This window comes from Crinia signifera, chromosome 9 (genome assembly GCF_055691185.1).
Source record: "Crinia signifera chromosome 9, ASM5569118v1, whole genome shotgun sequence".
In the NCBI taxonomy this organism is placed as follows: Eukaryota; Metazoa; Chordata; class Amphibia; order Anura; family Myobatrachidae; genus Crinia; species Crinia signifera.
Window position 1 is genome coordinate 42,201,745 of NC_139225.1, and position 23,508 is coordinate 42,225,252.

A 23,508-nucleotide genomic window follows, 5' to 3' on the forward strand; every position below is an offset into this window, starting at 1 on the left:
CGTGTTAGGAAACAAGTACCAAAAAAAAAAAGCAAAACATTGTTTTGCTGTTCCATCGATGGAGGGAAACCATCTGGTTCTCCCCCATCGATGGCAAAAGTATTCGACATCGACCATGAACCATCGATGATTTCAAATGATCGATGGCCATCCCTAGGCCCACTTACAGTACCTCCAAGTCTGTCTGTTGTTACCCAGTATGTTTGATCTCTTTTTACAATTGTAAAGCGCAACGGAATCTGCTGCTCTATATAAGAACCTGTAAATAAATAAATAAAATACCGCCCAGCCTCTATCCATAAGCTAAGTTTACCTATGTGCACTTGAATCAGCTCTGTTGCTATTGGTGATGCCATTATATTGGTAGCAGGAATTCATCAACAAAAACGTTGTTGGTTTGAACCAAAAAATGGGCATCAGCTGTAGAACACATGGATGTGGCTAGCCAATCAGGGAAGGAGGAAGGGCTAAAAATGGGCCCTATACCAACATTTTTGGTCACCACAAGAGGAAATATGAATCAGATCAGCAGAGAAGCTGTTGCAGAACCCTTTGAGAAGCAAAAACATTATCTCAATTCGCTTCATAGAAAAACAAGCAGTTTCCAACTTGAAAGAATAATATTCCTTTGTTAATGTTGTGAGCAGTGCACCAGAAAGTCATCCTGTGACTTCCTCTGCTGCCAGAGAGATATTCTGCACTGACTGAGGGAAGGGCTGCACGAGGCTTGCCTACTGAGAGCATGGTGCACCGCATAATGATAATCCGTGAAAGAGTGAACACAAACTTGGTGTGGCCCCCTCCTGCAAACTTCACTTCCAGCCCCCCTCCTCTGATAGCTCCATCTCTCTCCTCCTACTCCCCCCCGGGCACACACACACACACACCAGCCCTCCTCGGCAGCTCTCCTCTCTGTCCCCCTCCTCTGACACGTCCCTCCCAGTGCTCTCATACATGGCCCATGCTGATATGCTTCTACTGCTTCTCCTTCCCGGCCTGCTGCTGGTGGTAGCCGGGCAGGAGACGCCTGCTGCTGCCTCTCCTTCACCCCCTTCCCTAGTCATCGCTATCCTTGCTCGCAATGCAGCTCATTCCCTGCCCTACAGCCTGGGGGCGCTAGAGAGGATGGACTTTCCTAAGGAGAAGACTTCTATCTGGTGAGGGCTGGGGATGTGATTAGGGTGGGTTATAGGCTGGGCATCACACATACATTGGTATGGATGGATAGGGGCACTGTGTGTATAATGTACCTGGCTACAACTTTACAAGGCTGCAGCTTCAGGGGACAACAATTTGTGTAGGGAATTCAGATTATTGCCCTCTGGGATTGTATTCTTTGCTGTGTAATTGTGCAGGCATTGGGGTCTCTGCGTGCCAGATGGAGGGTTTGGGTTGTGAAACCTGAGATTGGCTAAAAGTTTGTTTTTGCAAAAGTGAACTAGCTGTTTGCCCTTTACTCTTACTATCTCTTGGGTATAAAGCCCCCATCCAGTAGTGCAAGGTATCGCATGCAAACCCACATCGATACTACCCCGCCAACTCACCCGGCAGCTCCTGGGCGTCAGGATCGCATACGATACACCGTAGGCGATACAAGGATTTGTCCTATACTGCAAGCCATGACTGGGATCGCATACGATACGTATGCGATCGCAGTCATGGCTTGCAGTATAGGACAAATCCTTGTGGAAGCCATGGCGTTCTCCATCATAATGGTCCTGTGCGCATTGGATCAGATTTGGAGGTAAAACAGATTTGATGTGACACGTTTTACGCGTTTTCTCGGTACGATTTGATGAAATCGTGTGAAAAGGGACCATACTGTACTAGGGGATGCTTTATAGCAATTTTGGAGACTTGACTTTTTTTTTCCTTGCATTTTAAAAGTAAAGAAACACAGAAATAGTGGTGTGTGTATACTTTTTGCTGTTGGGATCATTGATCCCTCTGTCTCCAGCATCTGCTTTCCACAGCAGTATCATATGCACAGTTTTGTGACACTTTGCTGTGACTGTCAACTGCCAACCTGTCTGTGGGCATACCGGACAGTTATATAGGCCCTAATTCAGGCAATTGTAATCTAATGGATTGCTGTGCACATGCACAAGCTCGCCAGTGTAGGCTTTTGAACGCTGGCCGAACGCAGGAAGAGTGACATTAGGCCCATAGACACTTGCCTTAGTTCTTGTTTAACATATATCTCCAGAGAAGACTGCTTGTGTCACATTTATTCATACACACGTCTGAAAGTATCTACATTGCTGTGTACATGCATATAGTCCTGTATGTTACGCTGGTCACACACTGGGCAATTCCAAGCATCGCCAATATTGATAACTACAGTATATTGGCGGTGCCACGGAAGAATTGCATAAAACATACACACTGACAGATTTTGTTAATAATATCGGTCAGTGACATCACTAGGACCCTAGCGCTGTTCATGCAGTCAGTGTCGATATAATCAGATTGAGCTGTATGTACAGACAATGGGGAGGTCGTTAACTATGCAAGGGAGCTCTCATCGTTGGCCATATTGAGCATACACGCAGTATCAATGATGATATTGGTATTTTGCATATCGGTAATTATGTATAATATAGTGTGGGGTATGGGTTGACAAAATGAAGGTCGACATACATTAGGTCAACAACTGAAGGTCGACAGATGAAATAGGTCAACAGAGTTGGAAAGTTAATACAAGCATTAGGTCGACAATGTGAAAGGTGGACAGTCAGCATGTCAACATGGTTTTTCATAATTTTGTTGCCTATTTTGATGCAAGTCGACATGGACAACGTATCAGTGTACCGCCTCCCCTCGTATGGCTCGCTGCAATGCCATCTAGTCCAAAACGCACGGTGCGCACCGCACCATGTATAGGCAGGATTATTAATGGGTACAATTGCATGTTTATGACCCTATAGCAAACTTGTCAAGGTGTATGATGTCCCGTTGTAAAATGTAATGTTTTAAACCACAAATGAGTGAAGTTGTGCTTTCCTCCTGCCTACGCTCAGTGTTTGTTTGTCTCTGCAGGTGTGTAACTGACCATAATGAAGATGCAACACTTGATGTGCTGCAGACGTGGCTGGAATCGGTGCGGCCCTCATATAATTCAGTGGTGTGGAGAGCACAGGAGAGGCCCAGGTGATATGTCTTTACCACCAGTATGGTCTGAGTTAACATGTATGAACGCGTTACGTGCATGCAGTTATTCCTGGTCTGCCAAACAGACACATATTTAGCCCACAGACATTGTTCTGTGGCGGAATGTATAATTACATGTCTTAGGGTAAATTGTAGGAACAGTAAACCCACAAGTAGAGTTGATTCGATATGAAAAGCAGCATATGTGTAAAGTCCACGTATTCTGTTTGAAGTTGGTCATTTTATGTGGACTAGATTTCTATCTCACTATAAACCATCTCTTGTCAGCTATTTTAGGCTTAGTCATGTTCAGTTCCTGGTGGTGTATAGTACTTCATTATAGTCATAGGTCTGTGCAGGGGGAGTGCAGAGTGTGCACAGGCACACCCTAATGCCCAACATACCGCACCCCCATGCTGCCGCCGAATCCAGCCTCCAACCCATAGCAGGCCGAACGCACATTCTGTCCCCTACAAAAATGGCATTATGCAGACACTGTCCCCATTTCTGGTATGCGTGGGGTGAATGATTCATTCTGAAGCCCATATACATAAATAAATCACCTATTTAGTTGGCATTGATGCCCAGTAGGCAGTGAGAGACATGCCCATTAGGCGGTGATGGACACGCCCCTCCAGTGGTGCACCGCTTAATAAAATGGGCTGTGCAAGCCTATGATTATAGTGTGTATAGAAAATATACTTTGTCATGATATATTCGGGATGGTATCAGTATCCCAGCAATTATAATGAGGGCTATGTTGCATATGGGTTTCTCTCCACAGTGCTGTGAAGGATCCAACATGGATCCTTTCCAACATGTCCCACGGCCGCCTGTGTCAATCTGCGTATGCGCAGATGGACTCCAAGCTTACAGACCCGGAAGTCCAGACACCAGAGCATATCACAAAGAGTACCGTAGCTCTTATCGGGAGAGCTGCCCTATGCGTTACTATTCGCATATGTTAGTGCATACTGTATGCGATCAGTATCAATGTGATATCAATGCAGTGTGTGGTGGGGTGCACTGCTTTGTTTTGGGGCACAGTATACGGCCACTGTATACAATGGTTTTAAATTCAGTTAAAATGTCTGTCAGACTGGTAGTGTATCTTAAAGCTGGGTAGACAGTTGGATAATGTTTGTACCAGCGGCATCTTGCGCTACAGGTCCCGATAGGGTACGGCCTTGGCAAGCAGGGGAAATGCTGCATTCCGTTGTGCTGCAGATATGGGAGCAGGCATCATCAGACACATTGGGGAAAATTTACTAAGATGTGTATTCTACTTCACTTGTGATGATGCTAATGGCAACCAATCAGATCCTGTCTACTATCTTCTAGAGCAGGCATTCCCAACTACGGTCCTCAAGGCACACCAACAGTACAGGTTTTAGTGATATCCAGGCTTGAGCACAGGTGACTTAATTAGTACCTGAGCGATTCTGATTAATCCATCTGTGCTGAAGCCTGGATATCACTAAAACCTGCACTGTTGGTGTGCCTTGAGGACCGTGGTTGGGAATGCCTGTTTTAGAGGGTGCTAAATAAATAAGAAGTAGAGGTACTTGTTTCCTAGCACGGCGCCTGCGATTTTGATTGTATCCATTGGGTCCTAAAAAATCGCACGCAATGCGATCGATGCGATTTTTACATCGGAACCAATGTAAAATGGTCCCTGAGACCTGATTTTACATTGGGCCCAAAGTTAAATGCCCCCCAGACCCCAATTTTCATTGTATACCCACCCCACGATGAACGCCAACCCGAAGCGTGGCGAGCCCGCGAGGGGCGTCGTTTCGCGTCCTCCGACCTTTTCATACCCCCACTATCCACGTCGGCGTGGAGTTGATTTTATATAGTGTGGCGAGCGTAGCGAGGGGACGCGCATTACTTCACAGGTATTACGTGTGCGCTCGCCACGCTTTGGGCTCGGTGGCTCACTGCGCTCGCCACACTATATAAAATTAACTATACACCGACGTGGATAGTGGGGGTATGAAAAGGTCGGAGGACGCGTACCGCCGCCCCTCGTGGGCTCGCTGCGCTCGCCACGCTTCGGGTTGGTGTTCATTGTGGGGTGGTGTTAACAATGGGGGGGGGGGCTTTTCACATGTAAGGGTGGGTATACAATGAAAAATCGGGTCCATTGGCCCATTTAACATTGTTCCCTATGTAAAATCGCGTCCATCGCATTGGTCGCATCGCATGCCTTAACTTAAGGCATGCGATGGACGCGATTTTTTAATTGTCTTGGAAAAGGCTAAAAATAGCCCTGAAATCGCGTCAGTCGCGTCCATCGCATACCTTAACTTAAGGTATGCGATCACCTGCGACGGGCGCCGTGCTAGGAAACAAGTACCGAAGTAGATTCTGGTTGCCCCTAGCAACATCACATGTGAAGTAAAATACCCTTCTTAGTAAATTTCCCCCATTGTGTGTACACACTGGACAACATTCACATTGATGATCTGGGTTATTTTGTCAGGACTTGGAGCTCTGTCCCTGATACCCATGAGTCTACGCCCCCAGGTTTTGATTGGCCCACAGGCCAGTTAGTCAAAGAAAAGGGATGGCCATTGGTTCGTAAACCATCAATGGTTATCCCTTGCACAATTACTGACCAATGATAGCAACCACACCGTTGGCCATCCCTAATACATTTAATTGATGGTTTGTATTTGCTTAATAACTGAGTTAGTGGCAATGTGCGTAGGGGGTGTGTAATTATTATTTTCCTTCATGAATGTACAGGTGGTATGCTGAGGAGATTGGCCCAAAACAGTGGCCCAAAGAACGCTATGAGCACATCATGAAGCTGCGACAGGAGGCACTGAACTATGCCAGGGAGAGCAAAGCCGACTACATCCTGGTAATGCTGTGGGTTTTGTCCGGAACCTGGCACTGAGTATAATTGGGCACTACTGCGGTATGCTCATGGACATAACAGATGTATAGATAAGTGTGGTAGGAGATAGTCAATTAAAATATGGGTAGTACCTGGGAATAAAATAGGCATGCACAGGTTATTGTCTAGGCTGAAGCTAATGTATTTTGTCACGGTAACATGGCAGCGAGCACTTTTGTCTGAATTCCGGCGGCTGCTGTGATGATTTATATCAGCGAATTTATCTCAAATAATAGGATTGAGCCTGTGGTGTCTTGTTCAGGACTTGGTGTAGGATGGATCACCCTGTATTTTATGGCCAAGCTTCTGAAAAAGGCCTGTTAGGAGATTTGGTTGCCCACAGCAACTGGGCCAAACTCCGGAATTTGATACGTTCCAGAGCTTGGACACGTTGGTGTTACTCAATATGAAGCCTATGGGCTTCATAAGATGCTAGCGCAGATGGACTCTCATTCCTGTACCCGGAAGCCCAAACACTGCAAAGGACAGCTCTCATCAGAAGTCTTCATGAACACGGTGTTAATAAATGCCAATATGCATGTAAATTACATTCAAAATGCAGTGCGCCATGCATCCTGCCCTGTGCAAGCCAGGTACTATGTTGTGTAACATATTGCTTAATATATCTGAATCTTGTACCACTATTACTGGTATACCTTTATAGCTATTGCTATTAATACAGTCAGGTCACAGCCCTACTCTATCATCAGGCGTACACCTACACATTTCTAATGTACCCCTGATGTACTGTGTCAGTATACACATGAAGGTACACATGTTTTTGGGGTTTTATTGCAACAGACAGAGGGCCAGATTCTCTAAGCTTCAAAAGTGATAAAATGGAGAGTGATAAACAACCAGCTCCTTCCTGACATTTTTCAAGCACAGTCTTTGACATGGCAGGTAGGAGCTGATTGGTTGGCTGTTTATCACTCTCCATTTTATCACTTTTGAAGCTTAGAGAATCTGGCCCAGAGGTTGACTCACTGGTGACGCAGTTGTGGCTTATACTGTAAATTAGAGATGTGATTTCAAAGCAGGATATTTTTGGCTATCAACTCTCAACAACTGTCATGTGATTTGGGATAGCCAATAAGATCCTGCTTTGCAATCAGAGCAAATCAGAGTAAATCAGAACCTGCACATCTCTACTGTAAATAGCTATGTGATGTCAGCAGTAACTGTGATGCCACCAGCAACTACATTATGCAGCTGACCTCAGTCATAGCAGTCAGCAGTGAGGGCCCAATTCAGGTTGGCTCTGTAATCTGCGAACATTGCAGCTTCCCGAGCGCCTGAGACGCCGCCCGTACCCACGGCACTGCCGATTTCCCCCCTGGTAACTTGCGAGGGGATGTGTAAAGAAAACACATCCGCTCGCATGCCTCAGCTGCAGTGAAAACTGACTGTTGTTTGCGTGCGCCTGGTTAAAGATGGGTCGGGCGGCAGATGTCCTGAGACCCCGGTAGGTATCGGCCCAGCCCCATACCATGGGATCTCCGAGAGTTTTTATAGGGACACCCATACCACGCTGGGCATTCCCATGGGTGCGCTCCATTCCCACTCCAGCCCACAAGCAAATAGGTTTATGATTAAAAACAGCTCATTAATATGCACAAGTAAGTAAATACCACAATGATTATTAATATCTCAATCAGGTGAAAACCAGTATAATCCCAGTCCTGGGTTGGGACCTTAATCCAAATGTCCATCCTTCCCCATTCAAATACAAATTACCAGCACTTTTACCGGAATGTGATTTAGGGGGTGATCTCATACCCTCCAACATGACCCATTGCATTCGGAACACAATGCTCTGCTCCTGGACTTCCTGGTAATGTAGGATTGCCAGCACCTGTGTGGAACTAGGTAATTGGTTGTTTGAACACAGGTGCTGGCAATCATACATTACCAGGAACAGAGCATTGTGTACCGAATGCAACGGGTCATGTTGGAGAGTATGGGTGATTCTTATTGACTCGGTATGCTGCGAAGCACGCAGCTTGTTCACAGCCAGGGTTTGCACATGTGCAAGCCCCAAACATCAGGCAGGGGCATACTTGATTACCTGACCCTCTCCATGTTCCTGGACTTCCCTGGTAATGTATGATTGCCATCACCTGTGGTGAAACACCTTTACCTAGCTCCCCACAGGTGATGGCAATCATACATTACCAGGGAAGTCCAGAAACAGAGCATTTTCTCCCGCGTGGAGAGGGTCAGGTAGGGGCAGGGGCCGCATTTGGTTCACTAAGAGTGAACCAGAATCATCCCCTTAATCCATAATAATCATTAGAGGCCAGAGGTATCATGCAGAATGATAAATGATGAATGATAAACAGCCAGCCAATCACATACCTGCGAACATGACCCTCTCCAGGAGGGACACAATGCTCTGCTCCTGGACTCCTCTCTTAATTTATGATTGCTATCACCTGAGTGGAAACAGCATTTTTTATTATTAATTAACCTGTATGATATCAATCATACATTAAGAGGGAAGTCCAGGAGCAGAGCATTGTGTTCCTTCTGGAGAGGGTCATGTTGGGAGTTATGCAATCAGCTCCTACCTGTTGTTTTCAAACCCAGTCTGTGACATCAGCTGATTAGGAGCTGATTGACTGGCTGTTTATCATTCTCCTTGTTATCACATTTTCAAGCTTGATACATCTGGCCCTAATTCTGACAGATGTCAATAATTAGTGAGTCCTCCGTGGCATGCTGTGGTTGGGATCAATTGGTCGACAGTCATTAGATTGACACCGGTCATTGACGGTCGCATTACTGGAAGGTCAACAGGGGTTTAGGTCAACAGGTGTCTAGGTCGACATGAGACAATGTCGACATGTGTCTAGGTCGACATGGGTTAGCTAACAGTCAAAAGGTCAACATGGGTTTTTTGACTGGTTTTTTTTTACCCGAATGTCGACACAGTTGACATGGACACAGTTTTAAGTGCACTGCATCCCCTTGCATCGCTCGCTACGCTCATAATGCTTTGGACGCACTATTTTATTCTCCCACCACACCCCAGCACATGTCGGCTCAAAAAACAGTAAAAAAAACCATGTCGACCTTTTGACTGTCGACCTAGACAACGGTCAACCTTGTCCCATGTCGACCTTCCAGAACATAGGTCTTCAAACTGTGGCCCTCCAGATGTTGTGAAACTACAAATCGCAGCATGCCTTGCCACGGTTTTGCTATAAGGGAGTGCTAAACTGTGGCAAGGCATGCTGGGATTTGTAGTTTCACAACATCTGGAGGGCCACAGTTTGAAGACCCATATTCCAGAATGTAGACCTAACGGTGTCGACCTAATGACTGTCGACCATCTTATGGTCGACCCATCGACTGTATCCCGCATGCTGAGATAGCTGGGTGTTCGTAGCCCAGGGAAATGTGTGGAGCTTTAGAACTGTGCTATTAGGACGGCCTTATTTACCTCTACATACAGTTTGGACCACGCTTTTGACTCCATCAGCTCCTAAATTGCTGCCTTCTTGGAGGAGCCCCTAATTATTGACATCTGCCTGAATTTACTGAGAGATCGTCAGGGATAGCATTACATTCCAGTAAAAGTGCTGGTAAAACTCCATCAGTATTTTTTGACAAATTCACGAAAAAAAAAAAGAAAAAAGTTGCTTCAGGGCCCCTCTGGGATAAGGGGCCCTAAGGTTTAGGCTTCATTAGTTTCATGGTAGAGCTGTTGCTGCTTGTCAGTTGAGATCAGGGGGACCAGAGTTGGTTCTAGAGTGGAGCAGGGTGGTGTGGAAGCCAGGAAGAGGATCAGAGGCAGCTGCGGCAGTTCATCCCTACTGCTGGGCTGCCCCTGTAATCTTGAAGTCCTGTCGCAGCAGAACAGGATCTGGGAGGAGGGGAAGGCAGTCGCAGTGTTTCACTGCCGGGTGCCCTGGTTGGTTTGGAATTGACAGCGGTGGAGCTGGAGCCGGGAAGAGAGGAAGGCTGGAGCAGTTTTTCACTGCCCTTTTTTAAAATAATAAAAAATACAGTAATAGACACAGAAACTTCTATGACATCAAGTCAACTTTACCATCCAACCTCCTTCCAACTGAAAGAGGTTGGATGATAAAGTTGGTTGGGTGTGAAAGGCAGACAAATTGGTCAGTTAGATGGTTGGAGATAGTTGGTCTGATGTATGGCCCACATAACTCCTGAGGCAACAGCAAAACATGAGGAGGCTGCGTCACCCAAATGCACATTCCATCTGTGACCACCGCAAGGTGTAAAGCCCTGTACACACAGGGCGATTTAAGCCATTATCGCTGGCTAAATGGTCGCTGAGCAACCATATCACCTGTGTGTCTTTTGTGTTGTGGGAGCTAAATCTCCAGGAGCGCGCTCCCGCTGCCAGCATGCTCCTCCGATTATGGCTAAAAATAGCTGGTCGCTGGTGCACAATGCACTGTGCACCAGCGACCAGCGATTTGTAGCCAAAATGAGGTAGAGACAGAATGAGACAGAATAGCTTGCAATTTTCAGCTAAAATCTCTGGTCGCTGATGAAAACGGTACACTAAAGGCCCAGTTTTCTCATCTGTGTGTACAGGGCAGCAATGAGTGGTGAGCGCTGCTGCGAGCTCCCGCATCATCAACCAGGCTTCATAGTGCTGCACTATGGAAAGCCGTCCGCCCCCCGCTGATAGCATCAGGTAGGGGGAAAGCTGCTCGGTGTGTATGCACAGAGCAGCTTTCCCCCCAGCGATGACAGAGATAATTTTTGTCCATACACGCTGGGCATAATCGCCCAGTGTGTAAGGACCTTAAGCAATATATTGCTGAGAGATATTAAACCAAAATTGTTCATCGACCATATTGCACAGTGTGTACACACCTTTAAGGTGCCCATACACTGAGCCAATTTGGACCGATTACGACGAATCGTGCTGTGAAATCGTGCCAAATTGGTTCAGTTTGATATCCCCTCAGGTCTTATGTGCGGTCCCATGCGCATCGGACCCGAGCAAGTGGTTGCACCTTCTGGCCGACCTCCTTCCCCGTGTGACGGGGGGCGGGCAGCGAGGTCCGGCTAGCTGGTGTCGGGGGGCGGGCAGCTCATAGTAGTGGCGAGCATCAGGGTCCGTCAGAGCGGCATCAATGTCCGGCCAGTCATTTAAAAATATTCAGCAGCCGCATCCCGCTGCCCGGCAAAATGCCGCTACAAGTTCCAGCCTCCCATCTGCCGCTCGGACGGACCCCGCTGCCCCGCCACTATGAGCTGCCCGCCACCAACAGCTGGCCGGACCCCACTGCCCACTCCACACCACCGCAGCAGCTCCCCAGGAGTATTACATGCAATAAATCGCATGCTAGGGTCCTGTCATTCATTTTATTGCCTGGTGGGGTCCCAGAGCAAAATAGTTTGAGGACTACCCTACGACCCATACCCGGGAGGAATAGGGAGTGTAAGGGTAAGGGCTGACATAATTAGGGCCTAATTCTGGTTCACTCTTAAGGTGCATACACACGATCATTTATCGCTGGCAAGATGCCAACGATTGGAGTGGGCACTAGCGATAAATTGCCAGACAAAGTACTTCTAAGGGAAGGAGAGGGTGATTTAATGTCAAGAGGGGGTAGGGGAGTTGGCAAAATGTCTGACTTGGAGTAGTACGGCTTTGCAACATTGGTTCTGTTCTATTAAACTACTTTGTTGTCTTCCAGTACACGGATGCAGATAACGTCCTGACCAATGTCAATGCAGTGCAGTTGCTTATGGCAGAGAATAGGACATTGGTGGCGCCCATGTTGGACTCACAGACAGGATTCTCAAACTTTTGGTGTGGAATAACCCCCCAGGTGAGTGTCCAAGCCATGCATGAAGCGATCAGATAGACAAGTCTGATTGGCTAGCCAGGGGTTGGCCAAACCAGTCCTCTAGATCTACCAACAGTCCATGTTTTGCATGCCACATGTGGGTCTGTAGAATGTGTTATGAGTGAATGCAGCACATGTGTGCAAATGTGACAGTGAGTAATGACTGCACCTGTGCACCAGCTATGTAGTCTGGAATATGTGAACTGTTGGTAGATCTCGAGGACTGGTTTGGCCAGCTCTGGGCTAGACCCTGCACCACCATCACCCACCGGGGAAGGGGAGGGCCATGTGGGGCCCTTTGCTATATGGCCCCTAGTGTACTTGTCATGTCCCTGCTTTATCAGGGTTGCCGACTTTAACATTCTCCTCTCCGGGAGAAGCCCGGAGAGGAGAGTTTCAGCAGCCGCTCAGGGGGCGGGGCTTACGAGTGACATCACTAAGCCCCGCCCCTTACTGTTAGAAGCAGCGAATTCAGGGATCTCCATGGAGGGGCGGGGCTAAAATGACGCGATTGTGCCGTTTTAGCTCCGCCCCCTCCTCTGGGACCCGAGGATTGCAGCATTTTAATGCCGCGATCCGGGGGTCAGTGGGGGTCCCCCCTGAATCCGATTTTCGGGAGACTCCCGGAAATTCCGGGAGGGTCGGCAACCCTGTGCTTTATACATATGGTTGTAGGACAGAGATGTATTACATCTTCCAAACAGGACAGGTGGAGTAGTTGCCTGTAGCAACCTATTAGATTCTAGTTATCATTTAATGGAATGTGCTAGTAAAATTACAGCCAGAATCTGAATTCTTGCTATGGGCAACTTTTGCACCTGTCCCTTTTAAAAAGAAATACATCTCCCCCAATGTAATACACAACTAAATGACTGAAATAGCCAAACTTGTCCTCAAGATTAACCAACGGTTATTGTGTCTCAGGAAACCTGTGGATCTATAGTAGGAATGAATGCAGCATGTTTGAAAATGTCAGTTAGTAATGACTACAGCTGTGCATCAGCTAGAGCAGGGGTGGGGAACCTCAGGCCCGGCCGTATGTATCCCCCGTAGCTGGTCTGAGTGGCCCGCCCACCCGCTTTGCCGGGAGTCAAGTACAGAGGAATTCTAGCGAGAGGTCGGAAATTCTCGCGACATTCCTCTTAATCAACAGCAGCTGGAGACTGTCAGTCCTATTCAGCGGCAGGCGCCGGAGCGTGGGACGGCTGCAGCAGGACAATTTGTAAGATACATTTTTACATATGGCCCCCGAAGGATTTTTTCCCCATACAAACGGCCCTTGGCACAAAAAAGGTTCCCCACCCCTGAGCTAGGGGATCTGGAAAATGTGGACCATTGGTAGATCTCTCTTTATAGATTCTCATGAAGCATTATATAATCTTATAAGAGTAAAGAGTAAATCCAGGCAAGGGTTACACAGTATGATGGAGGGGAAGGGGGCACAAGTACTTGTTGTCGGCAATCAGGCCAAATATTGGAGAAATTTTAATTTTTACCATTTAGAGTTGAGCTGAAACACGCCCAATCCCAATTCTAAATCGGTCCCGCCCTTAAAGAGCTACATGGTTTAGTTAAGGTGTAAAATTGTGCCTTCTGCCTGAATTTACCCCTAGTCTAAAGGTGTGTACACACGGTCAGATGTGCCTTAAGATGCGATCCAAGATCAGATCGGATTGGATCGCAAGGCACATCCGATTTGCATACAATCTTGACTATATAGTGCAGATCTGCACTATATAGTCAAGGCAGCCAAGACTTTCTGGCTTGCGATACGTGAACGCGCATCGGGATTGGATCGGGATCGCAAGGGTTTCCGATTCTGATCCGATGCCGATCCGATGTTGACTATATCGTCAACATCGGAAAGGAAATCGGACCATGTGTACACACTATAAGAGTAGCCCAGGTCCAGAATAATCTTGTAGAATCAACAATACTATATACACTCACTATCTTTCATCAGAAATCACAACTGTCCAATGTGTGAGTGCCAAGTGAATTTGTCAAAATAGGGGTGAAAATTGCCAAGAAAACATATTTATTCATCATAATGACCTGGCATGTCTACCTTCTATAGGAAATACAATGTTTGTTTGTTTTTTAACACAGTTTTTATTTGAATTTATGTAACAAATGTGAGCGACGTTGACATTTTTAGCAGATATTTTGCAGATATCTCACCGAGATGTTGGCATTTAAAGGGTTAAGTAGCAAAGGTAACAGTTTGCATTTTATGAAGGGGGTGTGATAGAAATCTGGAGAGCCCCTTTAACCTCAAATAACATGATCTGTGCTTGGAATTGGTGATCTCCGTTATAATAAGCTGAAGTGTAATTCTTAGGGTTTTTATCGCCGGACACCTGATTATTACCCCACAAGGAATCGTCAGCGCACGGGCTGCTATCCAGTACCCATGGTGCACTCTACCTTTCTACTGGACCTGCGGAAGGAAGAGAGTCACAAACTGGATTTTTACCCCCCTCATCCTCATTACACCTGGACTTTTGACGATATCATTGTGTTTGCGCACTCCTGCTTGGCATCAGGTATATTGTGGAGGGAGTGGCTTAAACTATCTCTGGAATTTATTTCACCTCTTGAGCCCGATCTGGATTCCCCTAATTAGGTGTAGTTATCAATATATGTTTGTTTTAGGAGTGCAAGCCTTCGTATGTAACAGTCATCGCTATGGTTACATCAATGTCCCGGCCCAAGCACAGCAAAGCCTGGAAGATGACAAGCTGAATTTTGTGCACCTTATTCTGGAAGCAATGGGTGAGATGAATATAACTAAAGCTAGATTAAATTATCCACAGGGTATTGCTTAGAAGTGAATTCATTGAGTATAGAGATTCTACTGGAAGAAATATTACAACTGGATCTCGTAAATTAAAAATTTTTGAGTAAGGAATTCTGGGGCAGATGTATTAAGCCTGTTAAAGTGATGAAGTGGAAGGTGATAACGCACCAGCCAATCAGCTGTGTTTGAAAATGACAGTTAGGAGTTGATTGACTGGTGCGTTATCACCTTCCACTTTATCACTGTATTATCACCACTTTATCACTTTACCAGGCTTGATATGTCTGCCCCCAATTCTGTACTGGGAATATGCAGCAAAAAAACATACAAGATCTGACATGTGTTCCCCTTAATTTGAGAAAGGCAGGAAAGGGTCAGGCAAGCTCAGACAGCACCGCAGTAAAGGCCCTAGTACACTATGCGATTTGGGCCCAATTTCATCAGAATCCGGCGGATCTGGTGAAATGTGCCCAAATTGCATGAGTATGACATCCGATCAAATGCGCTGTCCTGTGTGCATCGCAACGGAGTCGGAGATTGGACGGGCTGCACGTAATATAAGTCGTACATGCAGCTGTCAGCAGCACATCACAGGTGCTTTTTATCGACTGGGATGTATCGCATCCGATGCGGTCTGTAGATATGTGCCAGCGGTGCCACACACCTATATGTAGAGCGGGGAGCAGCTGGCAGGAGAATTACAAAGAAACATACAAAAAATGTGCAGCCACTGATTGGCTGAGAGAGCTCTCAGCCAATCAGCAGCCGTCCATTCATTTGAATGCGTTTTTTTTTTTTTAATTCTCCTGCCCCCCGCCTGCAGCTCCCTGGGAGTAGTATTACGTGCGATAAATAGCATGAGATTTATTGCATGTAAAAACAGCACATCAAGTGCCAGATCGGGAAGCAATACTGCACTCACACCTCCTCCTAAGTGTTTCTGCATCTTTTAGAAGTGTTCAGAGGTCTGTTTAATTATAAACCTCTTCTTTCTTGCAGTGGACGGTTTTCCCTTCATTTCTTCTCAGTACGTGTCCCCACTGGAGAAGCATCCAGACAAAATGGGCTTTGATGAGGTAACTTCTCACTCTTGTTATCGGATATGGACACTAGGTCGACAGTCAAAAGGTCGACATGAGGTTTTTCAATTTCTTTTGAGCCAACATGTGCCGACGGGCGGTATTTCATGCCCTACCATCCACTAGGGCATGGTGGAAGAATAAAATAGTGTGCCCGAAGCATGCCATGCGAGGGAATGCAATGCACTTTTTTAGTATCCATGTCGAGTTGACATTCCAGATAAAAAAAGTGAAAAAGTCGACCTTTTGACTGTCGACCTAATGCTTGTGTCCACCTAATGACCCTGTTGACCTAACCCCATGTCGACCTTCAGATATGTTGACCTTGATGCATGTCGACTTTCCTCTTGTCGACCCTATGACTACATACCCATTGGTACTGTACAGATTGCACATTGTAGCATTCCTGTATTCTCCTGTAGATCAGGATAGAGCACTTTTCTGCATCTTACTGTCATTGTGCCGGGTCACTCATGATCCTCCTCACACCGCCATGTTCCTTCACTGTAACAACTCTTGCTTGAGTGTAAGATTCATTGATTGGTTACTTATTCATTAACATTCTTTATAATTACTGTGGCTGTTTCCTCTCTCTATTATGACAACATACTTACTGTGATATTTTAATTGTACGGAATTCTGCACCTTATTCCCTTTGGATGGTGCTTGTGCGATCCACATCGCAGCTTCCTGATGCTCAGGATCCATTCTGAGCATGTGCAGGACGGGTCCTGCAATCCCATCGTGGTTCTGTGAACTTTGCATCTTTCTGCACTTGCATTGCTGGGGATCGCATATGCTAAGCTGCAGCGAGCAGCGTATCGTATGTGATCTGTACTGAATCAGGCCCATGGTCCACTATTTCGATTTCCTCTTCTTTGGTTTTACAGTAGAACTGCAATGGTCTCATCACATGGCAGCACCCCTCTAGCCCACTGTGTGTCCTACTGACTCTGTGCCGTAACACCGTGCCTCTGTCTACCTTAGATATTTCTGATTAATCTGCTGCGTCGCCCAGAGAAACGCGAGAGAATGCTCCGCTCTTTCCATGAACAGGAGATATCGTGTCATGTGTTGGATGCTGTAGATGGAAGGTAACCAGCCAATAATAATTCCTATGTGATGCTGAGCATCAGCTGTACTGAGGTGATAGCGATCTGTTTTGTGTTTTGGGCCATGCATAGTGGCTTTATAAAAACCATGTTTGAAGGTACCCTTTACCACTGCGTTCCATGTATGTGTTTCTCCATGGCCTTTCCAATGCTGGAGCCTCTTTAGTATGTAGATCAATTCAGTCTATCATAAAGGGAAGTTCAAAAATACATCCTGCCCAGATGTAGTGCTACTATAGGTAGGAAGTGACCCAGGGAAGAGCTGTGTCATAAAGGGTAGAGGAGAGAAGGGCGTGAGCAGGGATATACCCAGAACTCTGTGGGCTCCGTAGCAATATATAGAAGGGGCCCCTGTCCCAATTCTTGAGAGACACCTCGCTACAGCACTTGTTAATTGTAAGGTCCCATAATAGTGCCCTAGTTCATTTTCTGATTATAGCAGTTCCCTAATCAATGTTATGCCCCAAAGTAGTGCCGTAGTTAATGTTATGCCCCATTGTAGTGCCCTAAGTAATATTATGCCCCATAGTAGTGCCCTAATTAACATTATGCCCCATAATAGTGCCCTAGATCAGTGGTAGCCAACTCCAGTCCTCGAGAGCTACCAACAGTTCACATTTTCCAGACAACCTAGCTGCTGCACAGGTGCACTCATTACTCGCTGACAAATTTGAAAAGGTCCACAATTGGAGCTAATTATTTCACTTGTGATTCTGTGAGGAGATCTGGAAAACATTAACTGTTGGTAGCTCTTGAGGACTGGAGTTGGCTACCCCAGCCCTAGATAATGGTATGCCCTAAAGTTGTTCAGTTGTTTGTTTTATGAATCATTGTAGTTCCCTAGTTTACATGATTTCACATTATAGGTCACACAGTATTCGCTATTCACATTACATACGGTGTCCCCAGTTCATATTATGCCACATGACAGCACCCCCTGTTAGGATAGAAGGAGAAGGTTAGGGTTAAGCTGCAGGAGGAGGGGGTGTTAGGGTTAGGCTGCATGGGGAGTGTTAGGCTACAGGGTGGGGGGATTAGGGTTGGTTAGGGTTAAGATATGGGAAGGGAGGGGTAGGGTTAGGATTAGAGTTTATGTATCTGTCAGGATTATGGCAGTAGGGATGTTGGTGTCAATATTCTGACTGTTGGCATCCTAACTACCGTTATACTGTAACCAACCCCCACTACACACTCCTGTTGCTGAAAATGTAATGTCACACACTACAGGCTGGGCAATGGATCAGACAAAATCTGGGAAATTGGCATGCAACTTTATAACCTGGGTCTGTGGCTCCCCAAAGCCTCTGGGCCCTATAGCAATGGCACACCTTGCTTCCACTATAGTTACACCCCTGATTGTGAGTGTAAGTGAAACATGAGTTTTGGCCCAAGGGAACAAGCCAGGGATAGATGTCCTCCTTTATTCATCATCCCTCATTCTTTCTTTACAAATTGTGAATGAAAGTACAAGTTTCTCACCATGCTCCATCTAATGCACTATCCTGATTTCCTGCAGCGCGCTGAACAGCAGTGACATCAAGCGCCTGGGTGTGAATCTGCTGACAGGATTCTATGACCCTTTCTCTGGACGGACCCTCACCAAAGGGGAGGTGGGCTGCTTCCTGAGCCATTATAAAATCTGGAAAGAGGTAATGTATCAGGCATTGGTGTTTTATCTCACAACTTATTAGCTGACACGGAGCACAGAATTGTGATGTATACAATGTTGTAAGGAATTAGATAACCACAGCCATTATATATTAAGGGCCTGACCACAAGTAGCCCAGAACACTATATACTGACACAAATGCCGACTGTTGCATACAGAGTATGTGCAGAAATAGGGCATTTTAGGGTGGTATATGGGTGTGACTATGCACTCACACATTACCTTCTGACTTGTGGGCAGGGCTGCCATTAGAATTGATGTAGTCGGGAACTGAGAAAATAGGCACTGCCCCATAATCACTATACATTGCCCCATAGCCACTATACACTGCCCCGTAGCCACCATACACTGCCCCGTAGCCACCATACACTGCCCCGTAGCCACCATACACTGCCCCTTAGCCACCATACACTGCCCCGTAGCCACCATACACTGCCCCGTAGCCACTATACACTGCCCCATAACCCCCAGTGATAAACTCTCTCACCTGTTCTGTGTCCCAGATTGTAGATCGCCAGCTGGACGTGACCCTGGTGTTCGAAGACGACGTACGGTTTGAGTCATTTTTCAAGCGAAAGATGATCCGCCTCCTGGAGGACATCCGCACCGCCCAGCTGGACTGGGACCTGATGTAAGGGGCCACTGACTACAAAGATATACCGTAGCACAGTCTACTCTCTGTAATGATGGCTGATCTTTGTTCCTCTTGCAGATACATAGGAAGGAAACAAGTGACCACAGATCCTGAGAGGCCGGTGGAGAATGTGCGGAACCTGCTGGAAGCAGATTATTCCTATTGGACCCTTTGTTACATGGTCTCATTGCAGGGGGCCCAGAAACTGCTGAATGCTGACCCCCTCACCAAGATGCTTCCTGTAGATGAGTTCTTACCCATTATGGCAGACACACACCCAAAGTAGGTGCCTTGGATATCATATGATTATCTGTCCTTAATTTCAGACCTGTTTAGTAGGCTGAGCAGGTAACCGCCGATCGACACCGTCCTGATGGGTAAATGCCCTCGCTAGAATGTGAGTGGGTGTGTACGCAAACACTTTCCCCTCACATGCGGCCAAACGGGAGAGAAATCATTCGATAGTCGCTGACTGACTTTTAGACTGGCCGTTATCCGCCTAATTCAGGGGTGTGGGTGCTGCCATACTGTATTTTCCATTATATTTTGCATCTAACACCCCTTTCACACAGAAAAGCAAATTCCCAGGTCAAGCATTTTTACCCATTAATTTGCCAAGTTTAATTTTATTGGGTGAACAGGTCAACTTGGGTCGAAATTATTGGGTTTTTGTCAAAGATCCAGGAATTTTGACCCGCGTTGACCCTTTCACACAATAAATACCCGTGTTGAGCAGCAAATTACCAGGTAGAAGTGCTTGACCCAGTCGTTTTTTCTTTTCTGTGTGAAAGGCTGAGACCGGCAAAACGACCCGGCACTCAAATGACGGGTACAAGCCGGGATTTAAGGACATTTCTGTGGTATTAGTCATATCGCACAGAGACGCACAGAGACGATTGGCTGCGCATAGGAACTGGTGTATAACACATGTACAAAGTCGCAGATGAAACAGAACATGCAGCGGCCAAGTTGCTTGTGACCTGGCTAGCCGATATGGGTCTATCGGCCTGCGTGTTTTTCGGAGACCAGCGATCACGTAAATGCTGCCCCCACCAATTGCACTCCCTCTGCCCATATGCATGACAGCAAATGCAATCGCAGCCATGCACATGAGGGGAAATCCATTCAAAACAACTCACCATTCAATGGCTTTCCCCTCTGAACTTACTCGGCACTGCATTGGCCGTATGGAGAAGGGGGTTGCTGATTACATCTATGGCCCTATCTTCCAACAGCCAGGGAACACCTGTGTTTTCTGGGACACTCCTAGAAAACGGCTGCTGGCTGTCAATCTGCCAGCGTACGGCCTGCGATCACAAGCCTCCACTAGCGCTTGCACACTGCGGTCCTCCAATAATTGCCTACACTGCAAAATCGAAGCTGTACAATTGGAGCTGAACCAGGCCCTCTGTGACGTGACTTGAACCACAGTATACGAGGACACATATGTATTTTGGCTTTATTCATTCTCCCGGTGACATTCATTTCTTATTGCTTCACAGTGAGGAATACAAAAGCCATTTTGCCAACCGGGACCTGAAGGTGTTTTCTGTGCACCCTCTTATGGTTTACCCCACACATTACACCGGCGAGCCGAGCTGGCTCAGTGACACCGAGACGTCCACCCTCTGGGATGATGACAACGTACGGACAGATTGGAGTGGATCACAGAAGACCATGAAAGACACGCGGAGGAGTGTTCCTGTTGGGCTGCGCTCCACATCACGGGATGAGTTGTGATCTGCAGTCCTAGGATCATGAGTAACCCTAGGTGACAGCAGTCACCATGGAGCCTGAATATGGGAATGTAAGAAGATGTGGGAGAGCGCAGGTCACAATGTCTCTCTCCTCTTGAGCCTAGTTGTCCGTCCTTCATGCAGTACTATAGATGACTTTATGCCCTTCTGATGGCATTGTTTTCAGAACCTTTTATACAGAACAAACTATGGGACAGTGAATATTTAGCAGATTCTTTATTGCAAGTTTTTATTTTAAATTGTTTAAAAGGGAATTTAATGTATATTTTTTCTACTTTTGAAAACATTATGGGGCAAGTTTACTAAGATGGGACTTTCATTGAAGATGGGATGTTTCCCATAGCAACCAATCAGATTCTACTGCTTATTTATTTAGCACCTTTTAGATGATGATGATAATAGATAGAATGTAATTGGTTGCTATTGGTGGCAGGGTGACATCACGACCCTGCCAATCTATTGGCTGGGTCGGTGATGTCAGAGCAACTGCACAAGATGTGGGAGTAGCTTCTGTAATGGAATGAGAAGTTTACATTGTAGACGTCATGCAGTAATCATGGTTTTTCTCTTCAAGGTCCATATTTAAAATCTAATATTTTTTTTTACATGAGCTTAAATAATAAGAATTATAGTTACTAAAAATAATATGATATAATAATAATAATAATAATAATAATAAAGGCAGCTACACAGCCACTACATGGAACAACAGTCGCAATTCCTTCTAATAAGCACAGGTATCATAAATAGGGGTTAAAATAACAAACTTCATCCATAATGAACTGGAGGAACCGCAAGTGTTTTTATACTTGGGGCTCCTCTCCGGAACTGGGGGATTGGCCGGTGACATCACACACCGGGTTCTCTCCCAGCCAATCAGCAATGAGCTAAGCGAGCTCTGTTGCTAATTGGCTCTTGGCGGCTCCAGATAATTCCATAGTAAGGTTTAACCTGGGTGTCTATGGGCAGTTACCATCATAATAAATGGTAATAAATTTGGAATCACCATTCAACGAATGGCGAATTCTATTTGTATTCTCTTGATGACATATGCATTCCTATTCCCGAATTTATGGCCGTATACGGCTACGATTACGGGCATTCGTATTTCAATAAATTCCTCCCGTGATTCCTTTCAAATCTCTATTAAACCTATAAATACCATAAATGGGGCTGTCTTACTGCGGAGGCAGAAATGCTTCTGAGACAGAACACACAGAAAACTCAGCCCAGTCTCCAAAGAATACAGTAAGCACAGATTGCCGGGGTTGTATTAGGGAATTCGGTGAATAACATGTATTTAAACTTGTCCAAAAGGTTTTTTTTTTTTTTTTTTTGACAAAGTTTTCTTTCTTATACATTTCTACAAAAAAAATGGTTTTCCCCCCAATTATTGGAATATTGAATTGGCACCATTAGAACATAGGTAGCATTACAACTTAATTTTTACCAGTGGCAGACACCAGGGGCAAAATGTTATAGGGTGCAATTTTTTAGACAGCTAAAATAAATTGCACCATATCGCACATGTCACATTTGTGATTATTGGCCAAAACTCGCAATTGTAATAGGGTGCGATTTTTTTTTTTAGACAAAGTCGGAATTCAGATGCGAATTCTGGCGGTTTTTATTAACAAAAATGTGCGTTTTTATTTGGTCAAGTGAGGTTTTTTTTTAGTAACGGGGACGTGTAGATTTGTGCCAAAATTAAAAAAAAAACTAAGGGCAAGGGGTGTTGGACTAGTCCTGGTTTTAAAAATACGGGGGACCCAAAATACCATATTTTAGAATCAGCACCGGGCTCCAACAGCCAGCAGAGACATGCCACAGTGGGAGTTTACTTTTTATTCTAGGTCCCCCAACCAAACCATGCTCACCCTGGCTGGTCAGCCCTGGACAGGGTACCCCCTCAGGCTTCACTCTTCTAGGGCTGAAGCCCAGGGCTGTCCCCAGCTTCAGGCTGGTGCTTTTGTGTAAAAAAAAATAATGTAAAAATACATTGGTTGTCACAGTCGAACTACAAGTCCCAGCAGGCCTTCCCCTCCTTTTTTTTTTTTACATTTTAACGTTAGAACACTTTTGGACAGAGCCAGGCACAGATCTCGCTGATCTGTGCCTGGTTCTGTGAAAGTTGCCAGGCTGGACCTGGTCTTTTGTTTTGGTCATTTGAATGGTGCGAATTGAAAAATTTTCCACGTTGATGTTTTCTATGAAAATAAATCTGGATGCGATTTTTAATGTGTGGGGTTTTTTTTTAGACAGGTTAAAACGTGCAAATTTTACCACAATTTGTATGTTATTACATGTGCGATTTTCAGAAAATGTGCGATTTTGGCCGTTTTGTTGCCGAAAAGTCACACATTACCAAAAATTGCACCCTATTACATCTTGCCCCAGGTACACACTGGAGCAGGGTTGGAAGTTGTTTTTGGCTGTGTGGGCCTAATTTACATTTCTCCAGTGGCTGCTAAAGTCTGCATCTGCCAGGTGGGCCAATCAGCAGTGATCAGCAGCTTTAGCAAACACTCGGGGAGGGGTGAAGTTTGCTTTCTTGTAGCTGCACAC

At 45.9% G+C, this 23,508-nt stretch overlaps 1 protein-coding gene across 1 annotated transcript; it reads left to right on the forward strand.

Moving 5' to 3' along the window:
* Nucleotides 1–572: 572 nt before the first annotated feature.
* CERCAM (cerebral endothelial cell adhesion molecule) lies at nucleotides 573–22,469 on the forward strand. Its single transcript, XM_083158996.1, has 12 exons — nucleotides 573–1,157; nucleotides 3,040–3,150; nucleotides 5,902–6,019; nucleotides 11,740–11,874; nucleotides 14,234–14,438; nucleotides 14,548–14,667; nucleotides 15,692–15,768; nucleotides 16,759–16,865; nucleotides 18,400–18,532; nucleotides 19,056–19,183; nucleotides 19,265–19,468; nucleotides 20,689–22,469. Exons 1-12 carry the CDS (start codon nucleotides 955–957, stop codon nucleotides 20,924–20,926), a joined length of 1,779 nt encoding a protein of 592 aa, XP_083015122.1. The 5' UTR covers nucleotides 573–954; the 3' UTR covers nucleotides 20,927–22,469.
* Nucleotides 22,470–23,508: the final 1,039 nt, after the last annotated feature.

Bases quoted from the DNA above. Each gene is read 5' to 3' on its own strand.
- CERCAM (XM_083158996.1), top strand. From the start codon at position 955: ATGGCCCATGCTGATATGCTTCTACTGCTTCTCCTTCCCGGCCTGCTG. The intron at 11,875-14,233 runs GTGAGTGTCCAA...TGTAATTCTTAG, and splicing joins GGTGTGGAATAACCCCCCAG to GGTTTTTATCGCCGGACACC. The intron at 19,184-19,264 runs GTAAGGGGCCAC...TTCCTCTTGCAG, and splicing joins CAGCTGGACTGGGACCTGAT to ATACATAGGAAGGAAACAAG.